This window comes from Nannospalax galili, unplaced genomic scaffold (genome assembly GCF_000622305.1).
Source record: "Nannospalax galili isolate Female #2095 unplaced genomic scaffold, S.galili_v1.0 scaffold1460, whole genome shotgun sequence".
In the NCBI taxonomy this organism is placed as follows: Eukaryota; Metazoa; Chordata; class Mammalia; order Rodentia; family Spalacidae; genus Nannospalax; species Nannospalax galili.
In genome coordinates, this window is record NW_008345971.1 from 243,532 (window position 1) to 261,618 (window position 18,087).

The 18,087-nt window shown below is 40.5% G+C and overlaps 2 pseudogenes and 1 gene segment (V, D, J or C); 1 reads left to right on the forward strand and 2 right to left on the reverse strand.

The window, feature by feature from the left end:
• The first annotated feature begins 1,144 nt into the window (after positions 1-1,144).
• LOC103741412 lies at positions 1,145-3,034 on the forward strand (annotated as a pseudogene).
• A 4,996-nt stretch (positions 3,035-8,030) lies between these two features.
• LOC103741413 lies at positions 8,031-8,361 on the reverse strand (annotated as a pseudogene).
• A 7,171-nt stretch (positions 8,362-15,532) lies between these two features.
• On the reverse strand, positions 15,533-16,209 carry LOC103741410. The segment is given in 2 exon segments: positions 15,533-15,920; positions 16,139-16,209. Coding segments are annotated over 2 exon segments (372 nt in total).
• Between the last annotated feature and the right edge of the window lie 1,878 nt (positions 16,210-18,087).

The window sequence follows — 18,087 nt, forward strand, 5'->3', positions numbered from 1 at the left end:
CGAAAAAAAAAAAGTAAAAAAAATAAAAACAAAACAAAACTAACATGCTTGCAAAAATTCTTAACAAAATCTACAGACCAAAGTCAACTACACATCAAACATATTCACCATGACCAGGCAGACTTCATTTTCAGGGATGCAAGGATGGTTCATCATATGCAAATCAATAACTGTAATACATCACACAAATAGACTCAAGGATAGAAATAGTATGACAGTCAGGCATGGTGGCACATGCCTTTAATTCCAACACTCAGGAGGTGAAGGAAGGCAGATCTCTGTGAGAACGAGTTCAGCCTGATCTACTTAGTGAATTCCAGGCTGGCTGGGGGCTACACAGAGACCCTGTCTCAACCCACCCCCCAAAACCTTCCAAAAGAAATAGCCTAATAAATGGATGGAGAAAAGGCCTTTGGCAGAATTCATTATTCTTTCATGATAAAAACCCTGAAGAATAGGAAAACAAAGGGACTTCTCTCAATCTAATACAGCCTACATAACGACAGACAAACCTATGGCCAATACTATATTAAACCGGGGAAAAAACTCAGTTCCAGTAAAATCAGAAATGAGACAAAGTAGTTCACTCAATTCTTATTCAACATAACGCTTGAAGTTTGAGTTAGAGCGATAAGAAAAGAGAAAAATAAAAGAGATACAAATAAGGAAAGAAGCTGTGAAGAATCCTCTTTGGAAGGTGCTATATGAGCAAAAGAAAAGATGAGACTTTCTGGAGAAAGGAAGGGATTGCTACGAGGTGGGAGGGGGTTAAGGATACAATATGGGGAGTAAATGTAATCAAAACACATGACATCTTGAAGTAATTTATGATATTCATGAAACTGTTTTACTATACACAATGAATAAAAAAGAAGTGAGGATTAGCGTATAGTAACTAGGCAAGTGGAAACGTTAGCTTTGGGAAGGACTAATGTTGTATGACGGCTTAGTTCCCATGAGGGTGAGCTGTTTTATAAGAAGAAACTGGGCGCCTGGGATCCCCAGGCCTGGAGGGGGCTCTGTGCACCGCTGGCTGGCTCTGTCCCCCTGTGGGGTCCTGAGCGGGTCCCCCTTGGGCCAGCTCAATGTGACCCAGCCCCGCTGAATCTGAGGTAGCAGCTGGTCTCTTGTGGAGGGGCGGGAGGAACATGACATCGCGGAGATGGTTTCACCCAAACATCATTGGTGTGGAGGCAGAAAATCTCCTGTTAACCAGAGGAGTCGATGGCAGTTTTTTAGTCAGGCCCAGTAAAAGTAACCCTGGAGACTTCACTCTATTTGTTAGAAGAAATGGAGCTGTCACCCACATCAAGATTCAGAATTCTGGTGACTACTATGACCTGTATGGCAGGGGAGTTTGCCATCTTGGATGAGCTGGTCCAGCATTACATAGAGCACCATGGGCAATTGAAAGAGGAATGGAGATGTCATTGAGCTCAAATACACACTGAACTGAGCAGATCCTACCTCTGAAAGCTGGCTCCATTGCACCTGTCTGGGAGAAAAGCAGAGAAGCTACTAAAGGAGTGGGGGAAGCATGGCGGCTTTCTTGTCAGGGAGAGTTAGAGCCATCCTAGTGACTTCATTATCTCAGTTTGCACAGGCGACGACTAAGGGGAGAGCAATGATGGCAAGTCCAAAGTGAACCACATCGTGATCCGCTATCAGGACCTGAAATATGATATTGGTGGAGGAGAGCGGTTTGACTCTTTCACAGACCTGGTGGAGCATTACAAGAAGAATCCCGTGGTAGAAACACTTGGTACAGTACTGAAGCTCAAGCAGCCCCTCAACACAACTCGTATTAATGCTGCTCAAATTGAAAGCCTGGTTGAGAGCTAAGCAAAATAGCCGAGACCACAGATAAAGTCAAACGGTTCTTGGGAAGAATTTGAGACACTACAACATCAGGAATGCAAGCTTCTCTATAGCAGAAAAGAAGGTCAGAGGCAAGAAAATAAAAACAAAAACAAATACAAAAACATCCTGCCCTTTGATCACACCAGGGTCATGCTGCATGATGGGGATCCTAATGAGCTGGTTTCTGATTACATCAATGCAAACATAATCATGCCTGAATTTGAAAACCAAGTGCAACAATTCAAAGCCCCCAAAGAGTTACATTGCTATGCAAGGCTGCCTGCAAAACACGGTGAATGACTTCTGGTGGATGGTGTTCCAGGAGAACTCCTGAGTCACTGTTATAACCACAAAGGAGGTGGAAAGAGAGACAGCAAATGTGTCAAGTACTGGCCTGATGAGTATGCACTCAAATAATATGGAGTTATGTGTGTTAGGAATGTCAAAGAAAGTCCTGCTCATGACCACACCTTAAGAGAAGAGAAGCTCTCCAAGATCGGACAAGGGAATACAGAGAGAACCACCTGGCAATACGACTTTTGGACCTGGCTGGACCATGGTGTGCTCAGTGACCCTGGAGGTGTGCTGGATTTCTTGGAGAAGGTCCACCACAAGCAGGAGCGCATCATGGATGCAGGCCCTGTCATGGTTAACTGCAGTGCTGAAATTGGCAGGACAGGGACATTCATTGTGATTGATATCCTTATTGACATGATTAGAGAGAAAGGTGTTGACTGTGACATTGATGTTCCCAAAACTATTCAAATGGTGAGGGCAGGGATGGTCCAGACAGGTGCACAGTACCTGTTCATCTACCTGGTGGTCCAGCATTATATTGAAATGCTGCAGCGCAGGATTGAGGAGGAGCAGGAAAGCAAGAGGAAAGGCATGAATATACAAATATTAAGTTTTCCCTCATGGACAAGACAAGTGATGATCAGAGCCCCCTGCCGCCTTGCACCCCAAAGCCACGCTGGGTGGAAGTGAAGACAGTGCTAGAGCCTATGAGAACGTGGGCCTGATGCACAGCAGAAGAGCTTCAGATGAGGAGCCCCACAGGACAGATGGAAACTTTCATCCCTTTCCAAAAGAGGCCAAGAATGGATGCAAGAAAGTTTACAGGAAGCATACATTTGGACTGGGAAGGCTTGCACTGTGGTTGACTACCTTTTGAGAAGCAAAATTTGAAACTTCTAAAGATCACTGTGTTCCCGCTCGGCACTTTGTTTCCTCAGATAAGCTGAAACCTGCTCTATGGTGTAGACAATGTTATTTTATAGAATTTGTTTTGAATTGTAGAAACAGTTAAATTGTGCTCTGTATTTTATACATTATGGGATTGAAATTCTAGTTATGGGTAGGTTTTTCTTTTTTTTTTTTTTTTCTTTTTAATATGACCTTAATTGATTGGATTTTTTTCCCCTTTTTGGGGAATCATGGGCCCCTTATGAGAAAAAATGATTAAGGAAAATTAAGCAGCAACACCCCTGAAGCCTGCAGTCTGTCAGTGCTACCTGTCTGTGCTGTGCTGCCCAGTGTGCTACATACAGGGTCCTTCTTATCACAGACACTGTTTAGTTTCAGGGGCTGGGAGTCCAGGCTGGAGGGGCTGCCTGGTGAGGATCTGTGCCTGGTGAGGGCCTTCTGGCTGTGCCATCACTGTTTGAGAGAGCAAGAGGGCTGGCCTTGCTTAATAATACAGCAAACCTGTGGCAGCATCTTGAGTCTGTGCCCTCAAGACTTAACAACCTTAGAGGTCTCACCTCTCAACACCGTGGCATTGGGAAGTACTCTTCTAGCATATGTGTGCTGGGGACATTGAAACACAGACGTATCCAGTAAAAGACTACCTTCTTCTTTTTTTCCTAAATGGTCATTCAACCAGTGTTTGAGACAGTCAAACCAAAGTTGACTATCTTTGCTTTGTCATTCAAAAGTCATTCAAAAGCCATGGGGATTTATGGCTGAGAAGTGCTTTCCTCTTGCAGATGACCCCTCCATCCAGGTGTGGACAGAAAAGGCTGTGTTGTCTTTGTATTGGAGTCACCATCCTGTGTTTAGAAAGACACCTGGGTGAGTATCATTTGGCTCTCACCACTGACCCTCCCCCTCAATTCTTCACTCTGAGCTGGGCTGATATGGGCTCTTCTGTGTGGGTCATTTGGAAGGTTAGCAGGATGGCTTCTGTTTCCATGTGGTGTCTTCCAAGTCTTTTCTCCCTGGGGGGTATGTATGTGACTTCACCAGCAGGGTGGCCAGGCCCAAGTATGTGACACCCAGGGGCTCAAAGGCAAAAGTGGCCATACCTCCTTCAGACTCAGGCCTTAGAACAGCAATGGCTCCTTCAGTGGCTGCCTGACCTGTGGGGTACAGTAAGGGGCCATGTACTGGGGCTACTGGTCTGATAGGCAGCCCCAGCTGGTGTTACGACAGCCATGTAAAAAAGTGGTTCTTGTTAGCAAGGGCTGAGGCTGCTTATGGTAGCTGCTGTAAGCTGTGGGTCAGATGAGAAACGCACAGAAGGCCTTCTAGAAGCTTCTGAGCCAATTCTGCCAGCACCACAAGTTTGCTGCACTGCCTTCACTTGACTGGTATGGTGAGGGTGGATATGTTTGGGGACTGATCATGTGAAAGCTCTTTCCTGAAGCACCACAGATGGGTGAAGATGATGCTTTATTTTTTGGCCTTAACTACATGTGAAGAGCGGCAATCCTGACCAGGCCTCCTCCCGTCATGTTCAGTCAGCCACTTCTGTTCTCACCAAGCAGCAGGATTTGCTAATGTTCTGGGGTAAGTGCCTTCTCCAGGGATGACCCTCTCTGCCTTGTGTGCTGGTCACTGATAGAGTGTTTCTATGAAAGCATCCCAGGTGGATGCCTGTGACCATAATAAAATGGCATGATCTCCTCACTCACTTTGATTTGACTCCTAAAAGGAAGCACTGGGCCCCCACCCTGGCAGTCATTCCTTTCTGAGGCCTCTATTCCCTAAACCCTGAGGTAGCTGGGGAAGCACAATGGCTGCCATTTCCACAAAGAGAATGTGTGCTGCTTCTTCCCCCTTCTCCACTGATCTTAGAATTGCTTCAGAGCACAGGGGGTCCTGGTGGTGTTAACCTTTTTAGGGGAATGTAATGACTACTGTATTCTCAGCAAGCCTGTGAGGAGAGAGTCCAGTTCAGTATTCACATGAGGATCCTGAATTCTGTATACCTACCACCTTATCACAATGAATCAATGGGTTTTGCTGTAATGTTTGGACTCTGGGTTTTGAGAACAAAGTCTTCCACTAGTAACAGAGATTTGATTGTTTAGATGAAGCTGCTGCATCAACATCTCTGCCTATAGTTTAAGGACCTTGGCCAGCTTTGTTCAATGTAACATGTTGATTGCCTTTGGATCCCGTCCCGGAAGCCAGCTGTCATGCTGAATGGGGAACTTAATCCAAGACCAGATTCCTAAGAGTAGCCCTAAGCCGCCCAGGTGAGGTGGATGGTGATTTCAGGGTCTCAGATGAGGGTACTCTGTGTGGTGGAGGCAGGTTCAGGAGGTGGGAAAATGGGGTACTGGAGGTATAGGTTTGAAAAAATGAAAATGAAAGTTCCAGAGGGGCGGTTCATGAGGAAGTCAGAAGGCTTAGGGGCAGAGCAGTCAGTGTGGATGAGTCAGGTACCTGGAAAGGAGGCATGATACAAATGATGCAGTCTACTTGTGTTGCTGGATATGAAATATGCACACAGTCCCCTCGCTGGCCGAGCCTTTTAAAATGAGAAACTGAGGGTTTTATATTTAGGGGAGACATCATCCAGGCACAGTATTGGGATTTTCAAATAGCTTAAAAAAGAAGGCCCCTCACACCTGGAATGTTGCCCTCCAGAAAGGTCATCTCTCCCATTGGAGTTGGTGACTTTCTAAACATGACTAAAATAGGTGAAATAATATGTGCAGGGCTTTCTTGGTATCTTCATTCTTTACAGAGCTCAGTGGCTTTGGAACAGCCAAGAATATGGTCAAGATTATTTTAGGGACTATTTTACTGGGATTTTAAGAATATAAGTTTTTGTTTTTGTTTTTTTCCTATACCAGGCGACTGTGGAAATGTGTGCACTTGTGAAGTGTTTTGTTGTAGATTAGTGATCCTTAAGGGAAACATAGACTATAGGGAGAAGTAAAAGCCTAGTGCAAGTTTTGTTCCTGTTGATTGTCAGGGAAATAAAGTTTTACACAGTAAGCACATGGTGTCCCTGATTTTAAGATGCCTTTCTTAGGGTCTTAATTAGCCCTTAATTTTGTTGAAATCTTTTTTCTCCTTCTTCTTGAAAACGAAGTTTCTGAATATAGTTTATTGTATCTTCCATGACTAAAAACTTTGGTCCCTTTTCAATGTGGGCAAAACATGAAATAGTTGGTTTTAGTGTGTTGTTAACTTTGCTGTATATTGAACTAATTTTTACAAGTTTTCATCCTAAACCTCAAATCATGTGGTTAATAATTTGTTTATTTATGACCTAATTGTGATTATTTTATTAATAAAAGCTAATGGGAAAGAAAAAAAAGAATAAATTGTAAGCCAGGCATGGTGGTACACACCTTTAATCCCAGCACTCAGGAGGCAGAGGCAGGTGGCTCTGTGAGCTCAAGGCCAGCCTGTTCTACATAGTGAGTTCCAGGCCAGCTGGGGCTTCAGGGAGACCCTATCCCCAAAAGACTTTAAAAAAAAAGAGAATAAAATGTGTCCCTTTGCCCATCTCTACCTTTCTGTTTTACCATGTGAATGCTTTAAAAATATTCCTAACCTTTTTGATGCCATCTACCATTAGATCCTCACCAGAGCCAAGCAGATGCCAGTGCTGTGCTCTTGAATCTCTAGAACTGTGAACTAAATAAACCCATTGTCTTTCTTTCCTTCTTTTTCCTTTTTTAACCCAAAACTCACAAAAATCCTTTTATTTAAGCAAGTTTAAAGAGTAAAGACAGACACTTAACTTATGCTTTCATATAAACCCGACAGCCAATAACACAAATCACAAAAACAAAGAAAATGGGGGGTGAGAAGGAAGAAGATGTCAGCTGTTTAGTGTGTCCAAAGTTGAAAGTGTAGAAGTAAAACATTTCTACATTGAGGAGGTTTATATAAATTATATGGATCTTTTTGTGATAGTCAAAATAAAATGTTCTGCATAGAACAAAAGATATGCCTAAACGATGTATCATATTTGTACAAGGTCACTGAAACTCACGAATATCAGTAACAAGTGAAAAAGCTTTATTATATACCAGGCTGAGCAAACACTTCGGTTTGCTATTCTGATAAACTCAAGATTATAAACTATTACACAAAAGCAGTAATAGCAGGCAGAGATTTGTATTGGAAGTCTTGTGCTTCTGGTTGGCACATGGTCTACTTTCTAATATGCTGAAATTAAACAAACATTTGTAAAAGGTCATGAAAAACCATTGTGTTTACAAAAAAATGGCAGAAAAGTGAATGCAATGGTCAATGGACGTTCTATTCACATCTTCAACAAAGGTGTCTCAACACAGCAGAACTGAGGAAGAGCGTTAGCTTCAGCTGCAGCTGTTAGGCATGAAGTCACACAAGTTACACCAGAATGGACTAATATTACCCAAATAAAATTGTATTGTCAAAGTGGAAACAGGTTTAAGAACATTCAGAGTCAAGCAACGATTCAAATCTTCTGTAGCCCATCTATTCATGTTTGATTTATGTGACTTTTCTCCCATCTTTGCAGTATTGTGTTTATGTTTCACAAAACCTCAAATGAAAATTCAGAAGAAATCAATGCAACAGAGGCCATTAGAAAAAAGTAACATACAAATATATTATGACAGACTAAGGAAAGTCAAAACAATAAAACTGTAAAACTTACTTCCTATTTGTTGGAAGCAGCCCTACACCGAGTTAGGTAATAAACACACTTATTTTCAAGTGCATTACTTATGTTGCTGTAACATGTCATTTGCATCAGTGCACCATTAAATTAATAAAAGCCTCTACACAGGCATGTTTCCTTACAACAGCAGCACGCATAGTCATTTTCTGCAATGCTGTCAGTCTCAAATGATGTGGTGAGTGAAAGGAAACAAAACGGGTAACATGTTAAGGCGAAATAATTGGCAGTAGAAAACTCAGGCAGTTCAGCTGTTTAATCAGCCAGCCAGCTTGCTAGCAACCAGGGATGATTTCTGCTGAGGAAAGTCCTGTGGCGTGAGAATGTGGTCACCAGTGACCTGTGTCTATCTGGGGCTGCAGCAGGAAGCTCCTTGGTTTTTGTCTTTGCTTTTGCCATGTTGTAATCCCCAGAATAAAAATACCTTTGCCCTTTCTGCAATTGTTTCTTTAAAAATCGGAACCGCCAGGCTTTTGAACAAGGTGAGGTTACCTTGCTTTTCATTTTGTTTCTTCAGATTTCTCTGGTCTAGTCACTTTACCCTCCATTTCCTTCTTCTCCTCCAAAGATGCCACCTGAGGGACTTCCTCGGACAAGGGTCCTCCTATCCCTGTACCTTCTAATCTATTTTCTTTACAAATAAATAAGAACAGAAGATGTGGAGCAGAATAACACACCACCCCCATGGCTAAAGGGTAGAAAAGAAATAAAAGTTACAGAAAGAGGCAAGGAAGGATCTGATGGAGGGCTGGGAGAATTCTACGGTATGAATGAATAGGTCATGTAAAATGTCACGAATTGGTAACTTAACTCCTAAATACACATGTGAATGGTATTTGATGGTAGTATCTTTCAGAGACAATTAAGTTTGTATGAGGCCATGATGAGAACAGTGGATTTATAATCAGATGAAGAAAAGGCAGAGTTGCACACTATCTGTGTCTCACCATGTGATGTCTGACATCTGTTATAAAGCAGCAACAAAGCCCTCACTAGGTGCTGTGTGATTCTGGCACAATGCTCTTTGGATTCCAGGACTGTAATGAAGAGATTTCTTTGTGACCTACTCAGTTTCAGTTACAAACAAAAAAAGGATTAAAACAGAGGAGATGTGACAGGTATATGTAAAAAATAATAGTGATGTGAGTGTTCATGGAGTAAGTGTGGACAGCTGGGTACCACTCAGCTCCATGTGTATTTCCTGTCTATGCTCATTGCTAATTACACATAAAAAACCAACAACTTTATTAGATTTATTGATAAGGAAAAGTTATATTCCTTAAAAAATATATTTTATGTATTATTTTTATTTTATGTGTGTGTTTGCCTGCATGTTTGTAACAATACTATGTATGTGCAATGCTCACAGAGGCCAGAAGAGGGTGGCAGACCCCCTGGAACTGGAGTTGTGGACAGTTTTTAGCCCTTATGTGGATGCTGGGAATGTGAACCCATGTCCTCTGGAAGAACATCAAGTGTTCTTAACTGTTGAGTCATCTCTCCGGCCTGGAAAAGTTATATTTTTATAATTAATTGTATTTTTACATAATCTTATTTTAAGCTTAGACTATTTTGAAATTTCCTTTTTTTCTTACTAGGTAGATATTTTGAAATGCAGCACTATTATGTTTTACTACTCAGTGATATTTACTACCCTGTGATATTTTTCTTACCCTGAGATTATTTATTACTTTGTAATATCTTGAAGGCTGTGGATGTTTTCCACTCACCAGATCTAACTGCTGTTAAAATGTTAAACTAAAAATGGAAAGTTCACCAAATGGTATAATGAAGCACTTGGTTTAATTAGTTCAAGAAAAGTATAGATCAAACATGAGAGATACCTTAACTTCTGCCAGTAATATGGTTTTATAAACTGCAAGGATTGTTTGACCAATTTCTAACCCAATAAGCCTGGCCTACCTCTATATAGATCAGAAGGTGGCAAATATCCTGATCTATGCCTGAGATATCTTCTTTGTAAGCTATGATGTCTGGATGAACTCAGGAGGAAATTTTTCCTGAGATAATATGACCCATCATGAAATAGATATAGGGCCCAGGAGCCTGCCATATAATGATGATGTAGAGAATCCTATACAATACCATTTATGCTTTTCTTCAAGACCCAGAAAATCTTGAAGCTCTTGTTTCTAATTCTGAAACCACATGCATATGAAAAGAATAAATAAGCTTTCCACTTTCCATCTCCCTCCTGGGTGATATGCTTGAACTCTCAGCTGTTCAAAGAATTACTTTCCTTAACACTATGAGTAGATCTGAGACTATTTTCTGCTTCATAAAATACTGAAGAGCGAGGAAATGGGATTTTGCTGATGTAATAATAAGTATCGAACTCAGTGTAGTCTGAATGTATTCAATGGGATGTTTACCTGGCTGTGTCTGACATAATAAAGTCAAAGCAATTGAAAGAGAAGTGGCTCCCTCTCTGTTGTGAATTCTCCTTGTTGGTTTGATTACCAAGTATCCCACATGTGAGGGAACTTTCAGTGACCTGTAGGATTTAGGGTGCTTACTGACCATAGTTAATAAACAGATAGCATCCCCAGGTACTTAGTACCAAGGAAAACACCTGTGCCAACAAGAGGAAGGACTTTGGAAGAATATTCTTTGAGCACTCAGATGAGAATTTATCCTTGATGATACCTTGATTGTTGCCTATAAGATACCAAGGAGATGACCCAGACATACCTTATCCAGATCACGGTGTGCACAGTTCTAAGTCACTGGGTTTATATTAAGATATTATGGACTAGTAGGAAACAAATCAACAATACGGTTTCATTATAATGAGCTAGAATTGTAAACTTGAAAAATTCAGAAATGTACATCTAAACCAAATTAAAAGTTGGTAAGGATCATTTTGTTGAGCTTTTCAGCTCCATGTGGGGAGGCTCATATAGAAGTGGAGGGTGTGCCCAACATGCCTGAAATTCCTGATGCTAGACTCCCCCTGGTAAGTTTGATGCTGCCCAATGTGCCTGGACTCCCACAACCTGATTCAATCTCCCACTTTCCATATTCTGTTTCCCTGTAGGCCTGGGCACAGGCCTACTTCTTCTCTGGGCACCCCAGACCTCTGGACTACCCTCTTGGCCCAGATCCCCCTACTGTGTCCTGATCCTTTGTACCCAGACCAAACCAAGTTTTCTGTCTAGTTACCTAGACCCTTAAAAGCCCGTCTTCACCCCCAATTTGCCCTTGTATACCTGAGACCCGGCTTCTATTCTGGCTGTCCACAACCATAGCTTGCCTGGGATTCCTGAGACCAGCCTCGTTTCCCTGACCAATCTGAGTTTGCCTGAATCCTACCTCTACCTAGCAAGTTACCCAAATTGTACTGTGTCTGCTGACTAGAGGGACCCAGACCTTAGGAGGAACGTTAACAGCATCTGATCCTCATCTGACTTGGGCCTCTGTGGGAACTCCTTAGCAGCTGGACTAATGCCATCAGGCCCCTCCAATATAAAATCAAAAGAGAGAACCTGAAACCTAGACCAACCAGCTTTTCATACCCAATAAGAAAACAACGAAGGCACATAAAATATACAAACAGAAACAAACCTAACCTCAACAAAGGAAGGCTTGAGTCCCATCCAAGAATCAGAAGCTACAAAAGAAATTCACATGCCAAAGTCGGAGCAAAAAAATAATAACATGAAATACTCAAATAATATGTCCCTACCAAGCACCAATAGTCCTGTAGAGGAGGTGTACAATGAGAACCCTCTAGAGATAACACAGGACACAGAATTCAAAAGAACAGTTATAAACATGATAGAAGAATTCAATGAATTTACACAAACAAATCAAAGAACTGAAAAAAGATAGGGATAAACTTCTGAATGAATTCACAAGAGTTAGAAACATTGAAGAAAACAGGCTGAAATGAAGAAGGAAGTGAAACACTTTATAAGCCAATTAGAAATGACAGGAGAAAGCCTCACCAATAGAATGAATGAAATGAAAAATGGACTATCAAGACTGGAAGATAAAGCTGATGATCTAGGCCACTCAAGCAAAGATTATGAAAAATTTAAGAAAATACAAGAATGGAATGCAGGAAATGTGTGACAACATAAAAATACCAAATTTATGCATTATAGGCACAGAGGAAGGAGAAGAATCTCAGGATAATGGTATGGACCAGATCCTCAACAGGATTGTAGAAGAAAATTTCCCCAAATTAAAGAAAGACATGCCTGAGGCTGGAAAGATGGCTCTGTGGTTAAAAACACTGACTGTTCTTGCAGAAGACCTGGATTCGATTCCCAGCACCCACATGGCAGCTAACAACTCTCTGCAACTCCAGTTCCAGGGGATCTGACAGCCTCTTCTGTCCTCCACAGGCATTGCACAACAGGGGTGCACTTACCTACATGTAGGCATAGCACTCACACACATAAAATAAAAATAATAAATAAAATATTAAAAAAGAAAACATAACATCTGAAGTAACTTAAAAAAAAAAGAAAGACATGCCCATACAAATAAAAGAAGCACTTAGAACACCAAATAGACAGGACCAGAAAAGAAACTCCACAGCACATCATAGTAAAAACACTAAATGTACAGAACAAAGAGAGAATACTGAAAGCTGCAAAAGAAAAATAAGTCACATATAAAGGAAAACTCATCAGAATTACAGCTGACTTTTCAGAGCAAGCTATGAAAGCCTAAAGAGCTTGGACCAAAGTATTCTTAGTTCTAAATGACCACAGATGCCAACCCAGAATAGTTTACCTGGAAGAAATGTCTATTATAGTAGAAGGGGAAAGAAAAAATTGTCCATGACATAAATAGGCTGAAAGAATTCATGTCCACAAAACCAGCCTTTCAGAGAATTCTTGAAGCAAAGAGCTGAAGAAAGGAACAACTATACCCAAGGGGTAACAGAAAGAAACTAAATGAAGATATAACCATGGAAATGCACAGTTAGACCAAGAATGCAAATAGAAATCAAAATGACAGGAATCAATACACATCTTTCATTAACAACATTAAATATCAATGGATTGAACTCCCCAGTCCAAAGACACAGGCCTCTTAAATGGATTAAGAAACAAAATCCATATTTTTGTTGTTTGCAAGAAACCCATCTTACTTTCAAAGACAGGCACTATCTTAAGGTGAAAGGATGGAAAATAATATTCCAAGCAAATGGTACTAAGAAAAAAGCAGGAATTGCAGTTCTAATATCTGACAAAATAGACTTTAAACTATAATCAGATGAGATAAAGAGGGCCTCTTTACTCTGATCAAAGGAAAAATTGACCAAGAAGATATTACAATTATGAACACATATGCATCAAACTCTGGTTCATAAAAACAGTACTACATGACTTCAAATCCCAGATTAATCCCAGCTCATTAATAGTAGAGGACTTCAGTACCCCATTGTCTCCATTAGACAGGTCAATGGGACAAAGAATAAATAGAGAGGCATCTGAATTAAGTGATACCATACATCAAATGAACCTAACAGACATCTACTGAATATTCCACCCAAACACCAAAGAATATATTTTCTATTCAGTGCCCCACGGAACTGTCTCCAAAATCGACCACATACCGGGGCACAAAAAAGGCCTCAACAAATACAAGAAAATTGAAATAATTCTGTGCATTCTATCAGACCACAGTGCAATAAAGCTTAAAATCAACACTAGAAGAAGCCTTAGTAACCACATGAACTCATAGAAATTAAACATACTCCTGAATGATGAATGGGTCAAAGGAGAAGTTAAGAAAGAAAAGTATTCCTGGAACTAAATGAAAAGGACAATACAACAAAACCTGTGGGACACTTTAAAAGCAGTCCTTAGAGGGAAATTTATACCTCTGAGTGCCTACATTAGAAAAATCAGAAAGAACACAAATAAATGACTTAACAATGTAACTCAAGACACTTGAAAAGCAACAACAAATGAAACCGAAACCCTGCAGACAAAAAGAAATACAAAAATCAGAGCAGAAATTAATGAAAAAGAAACAGGGAAAACAATAGAAACAATCAACGCATCCAAGAGCTGGTTCTTTGAAAAGATAAACAAGATAGACCCTTAACCCAGTTAAACAAAAGAAAGAACACCGCCAAATCAGCAAAATCAGAGATGAAAGGGGAAACATTACCATGGTATCTGCAAACACAAGCCCCATGCAAACTCAGGCAGACAATAACCCAGTATAGACCTGGAGAAATGAAGAGTAGACCCCAATCTTTTCTGAAGAAATGTTAGTAACTGATTGCTGCTTGATGAAGAAGAGCTGATCTTCCTAAAACAAGGGACTCTAGATAGGCTGAGTAGACTCAGTGGATGGACTTGCACTGGGGAACAGCTGGGAACACTGAAAGCACAGTTAGCCTTAACAGGGATGACAGAGTATAAGGGCCCCTTGGAGGGGTACGGGAGGGTGCCAGTGGGTATGGGGGCATAAGGTGATTGAGATTGTTTGAGATGTTCTGTAGGAAATACACAAAAAATCCAATAAAAACAAATAAAAAAGAAGTGGAGGGTGTGTTGGTAAGTAAATCTTTCATAATTGTTGGTGTGCATGTTCAGGCTTCTAGAATTCATGTACCTGCAATGTTAGAGCAATTAGAAAATGAAAAGATGTGGGAATGGTACCATGTTCTTTAATCTCAAAACTCAAGAGGAAGAGGGTTATGGATTGCAATCTCAGGGCCACTGTGCACTAGATAGTGATTTCCAGGCCATCTTGGGATATAAAGTGAGATGACCTTCCCCTAAAAAGGGAAATAAAAAAGCAAGCAAGCAAGAGAAGAGCTTGGCTGTACATATGTAAGATATTATAGAAAAAATAAGATTTTGAATAAGGAGAAAAGGACAAGTAATAAATCTTAGTCTGTGGATTTACATTTGTGATATACACAGAGACTCAGATCAGATGCAAAGCAATAAACACAACTGTAGAACAGTCTGGAAACAACTAAAGAAGGATTTTTGCAATATCAAGCAAACAGATGTGAAAACATAAAATATTATTGTTAGAATATCAGCTTATATTTGAAAGAAAATTAACAATCTTAAATGTTCAAAGCTTTTAATATTTTAAATGACAGAAATATTTCCTGTAAGCTTAAAATTGTTAGGCACTAGCAATAGACTGAATCTAAAAATGCTTTGAACAATAGTAGTAGGTGTTAAGGTTCAGATAGTCCTTCCCCTTCACCAACAGGACCCCAAGGACTTCTCATGCTCCTGAGAAAAGGGAACCTAGCTGATAAGCACCTTTGTCTTTGAAGTCAAGAGAAGCAGATTTTCTCCACTGTTTGGCCAAGACAGCAGGCTTCCCCTTTGATCTCTAAAGAGGACAGGTTTTAACAGTCCTGCTCTCTCACTCCCCCCTGTCAACTTAAAAAAAATACATCTTCCTGCCTTCTGCAGGAAGCAGAAGCCTCCCTTTTAAAAAGACCCCAGCTCAAGACCTGGGCAAACATTTTCCCTGCCCAGTAGGGAATCTGTCCCATGTGTTCCTTTGCTAATAAACCCTATTTTCATGGAGTTTTAGCTGTGCCTCATCATCCATTTGCTTGTTCGCCAACTTTTAACCTATCAGTAGGGAGGTCTTTATTTAGGAAGCAAATTATTAAATTATAAAACACAGGGTGGGACAAACATATCAATGTAGGAATTTTCTGTTCCATAGTTTCACTCAGTACTTCAAACAAGACTTCTAGAGTCCTGTGGTAGAGATGCCTTGGGGGATGGTGGGAGGTGAAGGGAGAAATAGCTGAGAGCTTGAGCCTCATGTAAGGAACAGCTCCTGGTTTTTGTTTAGACTTAGAGCACTGTGGGAGGAAGCTCCTTACTCTGCTGACAGTAATAGGTTGCAGCATCATCGGCCTCCACAGGATTAATGGTGAGGGTGAAATCTGTCCCAGACCCACTGCCACTGAATCTGGCAGGAACCCCGGATTCTAGATTGGATGCTCTGTAGATCAAGAGCTTGAGAGGCTGTCCTGGTTTATGTTGATACCAGTGCATATAATTAGAGCCATATGCAGTAACACTCTGGCTGGCCTTGCAGGAGATGGTAGCCTTCTGCCCTAGAGACAAAGCCAAAGAAGCTGGTGACTGGGTCAGCACAATGTCCGCAGTGGATCCTGAAATGATAAACACATACACCACTGTCAGAGATATATGGAAAGAATCCCAGTGGAGCATCAATGCATATGAAATCTATAGCAACAATCATGGCTCTGCTCTAATAAAATGTAACTTGGAACTTTAAAATCTATTCCAAGTGCCATTGTTCCAGTAATCAAGACCCCGAAGTATGGAAAATAGTGAATGCTCCCAGCACTTCTCTGAACACTCTTACCTGAAACCCAGAGCAACAGCACACAAGGCAGAAGAGCAGCTGACCCCATTTCTGAGAGCTGGACTAGAGGCTGCTTCTTAGGGCACTGGCAAGCTGCCTTTAAAATGCTTTGAGCAGTTTGGACTGTTGCATAATGACCCTGCATGTAAATCAGCTCAAGAAAGCTTGGGTTGGTGTTCAAAGGAACACCTGCTCTGGTTTCATCCAAAGGACGTTAAGGTTAGCAAAAGTATATCCCAAGTGATTTCGTGGTCTGCTCTGTTGAACCATGCCCTATTTTTCCTGTGGTGCCACATGGGGGGAGTGCACTTGAGTTCCAAGAGTGTTTTGGTCACCCAAAATTAAATTTTTCAGCACTATCACTGGTATTGTTTATTTTTTAAAATTGAATTTTTGTGTTTTATGCAATATAGTTTGATGGTATTTAGATTTCTTCCCCTATCCCCACATTCCCCCATCATCCCTCACCCAATTGTACAACTGCAATTTGTTCATCCTTGTCACTGGGTGCTAGAAGGAAGGACCTCACATTCTATCATAAGACATGTCTCAAAAATCAATAGGAATGGTTATGTAATTAATGTTGGATTAATCTGTAAAACATTAATCTTAAATTTTAACTTAAAAACATGCCTTGGGGGTTAAGAGTATAAGTAATCAACTGAAATGCAGTGAGGCATTTAACAATATACCCACAGATAAATACATAGCAGTAATTATAACTTTTTGAAAAATGCTATAGTTTAGGATAATTGGTCATTTATATGTGAGAGATAATTTATTGTCATATACTTTTTCATATATTTAAAAATTTATTGATACCATTTTTTGAATAAAAACAATCTTTGACAAAATCTCTTAAATGCAAAAGTCAGTTCCATGAACTCATTTTCGTATGTAAGAATTCACACATAGCCAGGAATGGTGGCGCATATCTTTATTCCCAGCACTATGAGGCCAGAGGCAGGCAGATCTCTTTGAAATTGAAGCCATCCTGATCTACATAGTGAGTTGGATTGGAGCCATTGGTAGAGACATTTTTGGGTGAACCTTGTGTAAAATTCAAGGGATGTTATATAAACCTTTGATGGGTAAGAAGGACTTAGTTCCTGATGTCCACATAGGTTTTTTTTTTTTTTTTTTTTTTTTAACTATTCAAGGGGTTGAGTGGAGCTCAGTGTTCCTCTTTCAAAGACAGCTATAGGTTACAGCTTGACTATCTTCCAAATTCTCATGAAGGCTGGTCACTAGGCTGGTGCTTTGGGGAGTAGAGGGCTAGTGGAAAGTTTTTAGGCCACTAGTCTGCTCATGGAGAAAATTATGAGAATTCTTTCTATTTTGTTTCCTGGCCATGAGATCATCAGTTTTGCTCCACCACACAGTCAGACCATGCTGTGCTGCCTCACCACAGACCCAAAGAAATAGGGCCATACTGTCTTGGAGTGGAACCTCCAAAACTGTGAGCTAAAGTTATGCTGATTGTCTCAGTTTCCCCTTTCACTATAATTCAGGCCAAGAGATATTTGTTTTCAAAACTGAATAATGTATGAAAGCACAAACTTCAGTTGATTTTAGTGAGATAATGAATTTCAGGATAATTTTCCCAGTTCTGTGAACAATGTCATTGGACCTTGATGTGTGTTACATTCAGTCTGTAGATCACATTAGTTCTATAGACACTGTCACAATCTGTGAGTGTGGGACGTCTTTCCATCTATGTCTTCTTTAACTTTACTTCAATCTGTTAATGATTTCATTAGAGGTCTTGTTTTCAATGTAGAAGTCTTTAACTTCCGTAAGTTTCTTTCTGAGCCTTTGCTTTTTGGGGATAATGTGAATGGGGTTTCTTTCCCCTGATTTCTGTCTTAGCAAGTTTGTTATTATTATATAGAAAAGTTACTGATTTTCATGTTGATTATTATTATTTTCTTTTTGAGACAGGATCTCCC